Source organism: Lytechinus variegatus, chromosome 17 (genome assembly GCF_018143015.1).
Source record: "Lytechinus variegatus isolate NC3 chromosome 17, Lvar_3.0, whole genome shotgun sequence".
Lineage (NCBI taxonomy): Eukaryota > Metazoa > Echinodermata > Echinoidea > Temnopleuroida > Toxopneustidae > Lytechinus > Lytechinus variegatus.
The window spans coordinates 15,642,766-15,650,097 of record NC_054756.1 but is presented as its reverse complement, the minus strand read 5'-3'; the positions used below and the strand labels follow the sequence as shown (position 1 = coordinate 15,650,097).

General features: G+C 36.3%; 1 protein-coding gene across 1 annotated transcript; it reads left to right on the top strand.

Moving 5' to 3' along the window:
- The first annotated feature begins 320 nt into the window (after window positions 1-320).
- Window positions 321-6,520, top strand: LOC121431157 (IQ motif and ankyrin repeat domain-containing protein 1-like). Its single transcript, XM_041628663.1, has 5 exons — window positions 321-680; window positions 1,864-2,116; window positions 3,592-3,603; window positions 5,618-5,740; window positions 6,264-6,520. The coding sequence occupies exons 1-5, from the start codon at window positions 548-550 to the stop codon at window positions 6,418-6,420; spliced, it is 678 nt and encodes a 225-aa protein (XP_041484597.1). The 5' UTR covers window positions 321-547; the 3' UTR covers window positions 6,421-6,520.
- Window positions 6,521-7,332: the final 812 nt, after the last annotated feature.

Below are 7,332 nucleotides of genomic sequence, written 5' to 3'. Positions count from 1 at the left end.
AATTTGGCAGTGGGCATCAATGGATAGACAAGACAACTGAAACGATCGATACATCAAAGAAATGTGTAGAAGGGGAGAATAGGATTATTAGGGACCCTGGCGTCGAAAAGATTCGAAGCGGAATGAAAGGAAAGGTTGAACAAAAAAAAATATTCAAACGAGCTTAAAAGTATATTTACAACGTATTACAATACAGCTTCCAGTTGCAGGTCGGGCTTCATTCTAATCGAAACCCACTCTATACCGATCGATCGGGCCAAGATGACGTAACAATAAAAGAAGGTATCTTTGGCTTATGATTAGCGCGCACCCCTGTTGTAGCACGAGTTTGTTTGCGGTATCGATGCAGATATAATGGATATCTCTATGTGCTTTTGCCGCATTTGTACAGCCCCGCGTGGGTATACCCGCCTGATAATACTTGGCAAACACAGAATTCAGAGAACATGTCAAAATGAAAATCAACTAGTGTAAATCATGAAACACTAGTTACTCTATAGAACAACTCTTAATTTGTAACCACCAACGCCAGCTTGCATTCGACGAAATGCCTCCAAAGAAACCAACAGCGGTCCCGAAGAAAGCAACTCCTGCGAAGAAGACCGGTGGAAATGGCGGCAAAAAAACAACTCCAGTTTCATCTCAAAAGAAAGGCGCCACATCAAGCAAGGATGCAAAAGGTAAAACCTATCGTATAGACTAGACCTTTTCTTCATTTTGAGGAAATAATCTGATTCTGAATATTCCGTGCTTCCTGTTTTGAGGTTATCATGCTTATTTTATATTTTTCTCGATAATTGAAATGCTACTATGATGACTTGACATGGGCGTTTCCTTAATTGCGAAAAGTCATTTTTGTTGAGTATTGTATAAGAATGACGGCTTCGGATAATTTTGTTCTTGTTTAGAATGGCATCCCAATAATTATGACGATGTAATTTGATTTCTCAAGTGATCTCAAATTTCATCCCCTAGGTAATTAATAGATTTGATTATCAGAATTTTTTTCACCATATTGAATTAGGCCTCTTGAAAAATGTTGATACATTTGCAAATTTATTTGTATCATTGGTTATATCTGGTATCTTCGTATCTATTTGATTCGACTTGTGGAATTCAATTTAGGAAAATTGTTATTTTATAAATGTGACTTAATTGAGAAAATTAGTGTCGCCGCTTAACTGATCATGACTATGCGCTCAACAATATAAACCCGGATCACTAATTCTATTTTCGATATTACTCCTCTAATATTACTACCATATTGACTTGGCTTACTAATACTACTACTACTACCACCACTACTACTGCTATACTACCTGAAGTCCTCTACCCTTCCTGGTGGAGGACTTCAGGAAATGGAACTACAAGAAACTATACTCACAGACAGAATTAAAATCACCCAACACCACCATTACTATACTCTACTACTAGTACTACTACTACTACTACTACTACTACTACTACTACTACTACTACTACTACTACTACTACTACTACTACTACCACTATTACCACTATTACCACCACTACTAATACTACTACTACCACCACTACTACTGCTGTATACTACCATTACTACTTATACTACTACTATAATATTACTTCACGCTCGTGTGTACGTATTTTTTTAATATCTGACTTTGAGGATATGCGGCCGGATCACATGAAGATCCAGACGGCAGTTTTATATTAGGCCATTGCCAAGAAACAGGCACTTAGTATAGTAAAATACTAAAATGTTTTTTTTTTATCATTTCACATTTTCCCCTATATCTTTTCTCACTTTACACTGTCCACTATAGTGGACAATATTAATTGAAATAAAATTATTAATCCTTTGATATTGTTGTCGTCTTGTAGATGTGACTGACAAGCTAGCCAAGTTGTCAACCACTGACGAACAGCCCAAGCCGGTCATCATCGAGATCGAACTCAAAGATCTCGCGGACGTACTCAAGGACGATGACGGGAAGATCAAGTCGACAGGGAAATGGCCGATGATCGTAGATAGCGGCGGGAGAGCAGCAGTATTTCTACGTTACCAAGGAGGTAATTGTTTGGACGCCATCTCTCCTTCGGACATGCAAGCAGAAACGATAAGAAAACGTCTTATTGCCCAGGACCAAAATCCAGTTAAAACCAATTAGAGCAAAACCAATTGAAACCAGTTGGCCAACTGGTTTCAATAGGGAAATTGGAACAACTGGTTCCAATTGAAAACCAGTTGCCAATTGGTTCCAGTTAAAACCAATTGGGCAACTGGAACCAGTTGGCAATTGGTTTCAATTGGTTCCAGTTGTTTCAATTTCCCTATTGAAACCAATTGAAGGCAACTGGTTTCAATTGGTTCCAGTTGAAACCAATTGGAGGCAACTGGTTTCAACTGGAACCAGTTGAAACCAATTGGTTTCCAACTGGATCCAATTGGAACTTCCAGTTGGAATGAACTTAATTAGTTACAAATTAATTAGCATTTGCACTAACTATTGCTCATGCCAACACAGAAGCAGTGTTATTTGTCTATTAATACCAATGTAAAGGGCATTGATAAAATACAGACTTTCATATGTGTATAATTGTAGGGGAGATCTTCAAATATATGTATTTTTATTTAATGTAATTTGGTAACAGTTAGTGGTGTACTAATTATCTTTTAATCTGTTTTAATTATAATCTATGATATGTATGAACATGGCTTTCACTGCCAAGTATTCTAAACACTTATCTGAAAAAAGTGTGGTACTTCAAATTGAAAAAAATTAAATAGATACACTGTAAATTATGATGAATCTCATAAAACATTCATCTGTGCACACTGGCAGAAATATGCAAATTAACTGGTTTCAATTGGATCCAGTTGGGCAACTGGAAAATTTCCAGTTGGAAACCAATTGGAAATCATTTCCAGTTACCCAACTGGATCCAGTTAGGATTTCCAGTTACCCAACTGGTTCCAATTAGAATTCATTTCCAGTTACCCATCTTTCCAGTTAGAAATCATCTCCAGTTACCCAATTGGTGATCTAGGATTTCCAGTTACCCAACTGGTTCCAGTTAGAAATCATTTCCAGATGGAAGTTATTTCCAGTTACCCAACTGGTTCCAGTTAGGATTTCCAGTTGCCCAACTGGTTCCAGTTAGGATTTCCAGTTACCCAACTGATCCAGTTAGAAATCATTTCCAGTTGGAAGTCATATCCAGTTACCCAACTGGTTCCAGTTAGGATTTCCAGTTACCCAACTGATCCAGGTAGAAATCATTTCCAGTTGGAAGTCATATCCAGTTACCCAACTGGTTCCAGTTAGGATTTCCAGTTGCCCAACTGGTTCCAGTTAGGATTTCCAGTTGCCCAACTGGTTCCAGTTAGGATTTCCAGTTACCCAATTGGATCCAGTTAGAAATCATTTCCAGTTGGAAGTCATATCCAGTTACCCAACTGGTTCCAGTTACGATTTCCAGTTGCCCAACTGGTTTCAATTGGTTTCAACTGGAAATTGTTAAATTCCAGTTAAAACCAATTGAAACCAGTTGAAACCAATTGAAACCAGTTGGAAATCCAACTGGTTTCAATTGGATTTTGGTCCTGGGTGGATCGATAAGGTTTGTAGCCCTCCGGGGTAGCCCTCTTTGTGTTTCTTTTTTTATCTTTTTGTGTGGTATTGTGTTTATGCAGAAGGGAACCGAAGCTTGGTTTCTCTTCGAGAAAATATACATGTATGTATGGGGTTAATTACAACTAAGGGCTGGGCATTATAGGGAGGTGGGGGGGGGTGAGAGAGCTGCGTAATGGACTCAATGACTGGTCTTATTTCCCCTCCTTCATTTGCCTGGGAAGCGGGGTGCTGAATAATAAAATGAGCGCCTTTTCCCAGAAAATGTAGAGTGCACTGCAATATGAGAAAGTATTTACAATGAAACAAAATATAAACTTCAGTCCAGCTATATAGAAACAAAATGCGAATGAAAAATTATTAAGGACAAGTCCACCCCAACAATAAGTAGAGTTGAATAAAAAAGAAAAATCAAGCAAGCACAGCACTGAAAAAATCATCAAAATCGGATGTAAAATAAGAAAGTTATAACATTTTAAACTTTCGCTTATGATTTCACAAAACAGTTATATGCACATCCTCGTTGGTATGCAAATGGGAAGACTGATGATCACCCAATCACTATTTTTTGTATTTTATTAGAGCCTATATGAAAGCATTTTTAATGATTCAGTCAAGTTGGTCCTAATTATTGTCAAATCTGTAAAAGTATGAAATATTGTATAATTCAAACAATAAAAAATAGACGAAATAAAGAGATACATCATGGAGTGTCTCATTTTCATGAGTTGTGCATATCAGTGTTTTGTGAAAAAAAATAAGCGAAACTAATTCAAAATGTCATAACTTTCTTATTTTACATACAATTTTGATGAAATTTTCATCAGATGCTAATTTGATTTTTCTCCACTCATTCAAATCACAATTATTCTGAGGTGGACTTGACCTTAAATTACAATAAAAATGGGGGGGAGGGGTCATGAGAAAGACAATCGTCTGAAACCGTTTGTTTCCCTGACGTAGGCCTACCTCTGACATATTACAAAAAAATCATAACCATACTATTTTGTAAAGTTATTAAATTAAGTGACTTTAATGAGACATATGCTCCATAACATTTCTGTGGCCAATGTAACCAGGTGAAATATCTTTAAAAATATCAAGTTTTCCCAAAGTAAAGCAACTCCGGAGCTACTTTGACGAAGAGCTCATGAAATTGATATTTTACTAGTAGATCAGATCATAGAGATTAGTATACATCTCTATGTATCAGACGCAATCTAAATTGGAGATGGCGCTATATAGCCAATAAGGGACGAGGGGAATCCCCAAATTCGTCCGTTCACTGTACAGTGCGCCATGAGCTGTTTGTAACTACGTTACATTACAGTGTCACACAGTGGCTTTTACATATGTACGTGATGTTCCCAGTGGGCTATGTTGGTTAAACTGTGTTTTTGTTCATGGATCCGATCATCCGAGTAAGTTTTGTTTTTTCTGTTGAAGACTTCATATTTCACTGAATGGTTGTAGTAAGTGTTCTATTCTCCATCTTACTGCATGCTTGCCCCTGCAACTCGTCTCAGAATCAGGACATGTCCATGATGTCATGATTTCACAAAGTTTATTTTCTTATTTGGGGGTCAGTCAGTCAGTCTCTGTTATATTTTGTTGCATATCAAAATAACATCCATTAAATGACTGGTTATGGTGGTACTACTTAGTTTTACATTCAATTGTTTTTATGCTGAAAATGCATGTAATTCACTTAGACAACATGCAAAACTGGGAATGGGTTTAAATAATTATCAGGGAATTTTGAAACTTTATCAGGGAAAATCAGGGAATTTTATTTTCTTGAAAAGCTGGGAACCCTGTACAAATCGAGCTCAAATTGGTTTATTGAAAATGACCCCTTACAGCAACATACGATAAAATTACACAAAGCTTTACCACCATATGCAGCAAAGTGACTTTTAAATTGTAACATTTATGAAATTTTCATTCACACTTAGCATTGTTTGGAATGATTTCACTGTCTATTTTCTCTATATTCTCCACAGATATGGCAATAATTTCACTATAGACTTTGGGGACTCTGATATGTTCAATTCGTGCAGAGATAGGTTTGAAGAAATCCACAAAGGTCTCATGAATGATGTCTTGGACAAATCAATACTTGAGAAGTGAGTATGATATTTTTTCTAATTTTTTTAAAATGAAAAGTGCTATCTATGGGTTTGTTCTGTTGTGAACCTTTCACCAACATCGTTCATTAAAAATTATACAGCAATATTGTCAAAAACCCATGTAGATGCGTTTTGTTTGTATCGTAGTGAGTTAGTCTCAATCCAGTCAGTCTATTCCTGTTTGACCATGTGCTAGAATACTTATAGATGTTTAATGCCACATTCTTTTTTTGTAGCCCTACATGTCCTTAAAAAAGTAAGCTTTACAATTGAAATTTCTCACTTCCAGTATAAATGGAAGTGTTTAAACAGCCCATTTAATGCATAATAAAATCTTGTTAATTGATTATATTTCAGTCTTATACTCGGATGCCAAAAAAGGATGCTTATCCTGATTTTTGCATGATTGTTTTTTCTTGTTGTCATCAGCATAAATAGAACTTAAAAAGAAAACCAATCAATTTAGATTTACCTTTCATTTATTAATTTTTTGAAATATCAATTTCTTTTAATTATTCAGGTACGAGCACCTTATCACTGATGCGGATGGACCAGATTACGAGAAGGACAAGTTCTTACCTCACGTCACATGTAACTTCCAGTTCATCATCCTCTCAAAGATTGACCCCTCCCAAGACATCAGGAACAAGTTTTGCATCATCAAAATCAAAGAGTAATGAGTAAGATACGACAGGGCATGGTATCGGCTTGATGAAGCTATACAGCCATGTGGCCCAGGAGGGAGCAGTATTAGTCCAAAGCTGTAGACACATTCCTCGTAAGAAAAAGATCTAAATTTGACTCATATCATAACAAATGCCTTCACACACGTTTTTTTGTTAAATCCTATAGGAGAGTCAAAAGTCTGAAGGCTTTGTTACTAATTTCCTATTTTGACAAGAGAAAAAGTGTTATTCGAAGACAATAATAGCAATAAAGGCAATTTTCAGATAGAGTTGAGGTTACATGTGGTCTTTATTAATCATCATGACCAAGAGCCTATCACATCCAATACCGATAACACATGATTTACAAAATGATCACTAAATTAACGCATTATAATTTTAAAAATTATATTGCACATCAAATGCAAATATCGATTTTATAAAGAAAATGATCATATCCTGTAAGATATTTGCATCCCAACTTTCCAACAGATACCATGAGGTTTGCAGTTTAAGGACTGGTCACACCGCCCGAGCGTTGTGGGAGCGGTAGGGAGAGAGGGTCGAATTTCGCTCACAAAATTTGGGAAAAAAATCTATAAAAAAAATAAAAATCAAAAATGGTGAACGGTAGTGAGCGGTGATGATTTTTTCTCTCCGCTCTACGACCGCTCCAACAACGCTCGGGCGGTGTGACCAGGCCTTTACATACTAACCACTTCTTGTTAAAAAAAAATTACATTTCCTCTCTATTATTCATAATGGATAATCTTTTCTTTAGGGGCCAGCAAGTGTTTCATGATGAAACATTGTTGAATTTTCTTTTTTCCACTGAGGATCAACATTGTTTACAAAATACCTGATGTTAAGATCAACATGTCACCCATCAACAATTCACTATCAGATTTTTTTGAATACTTTTTG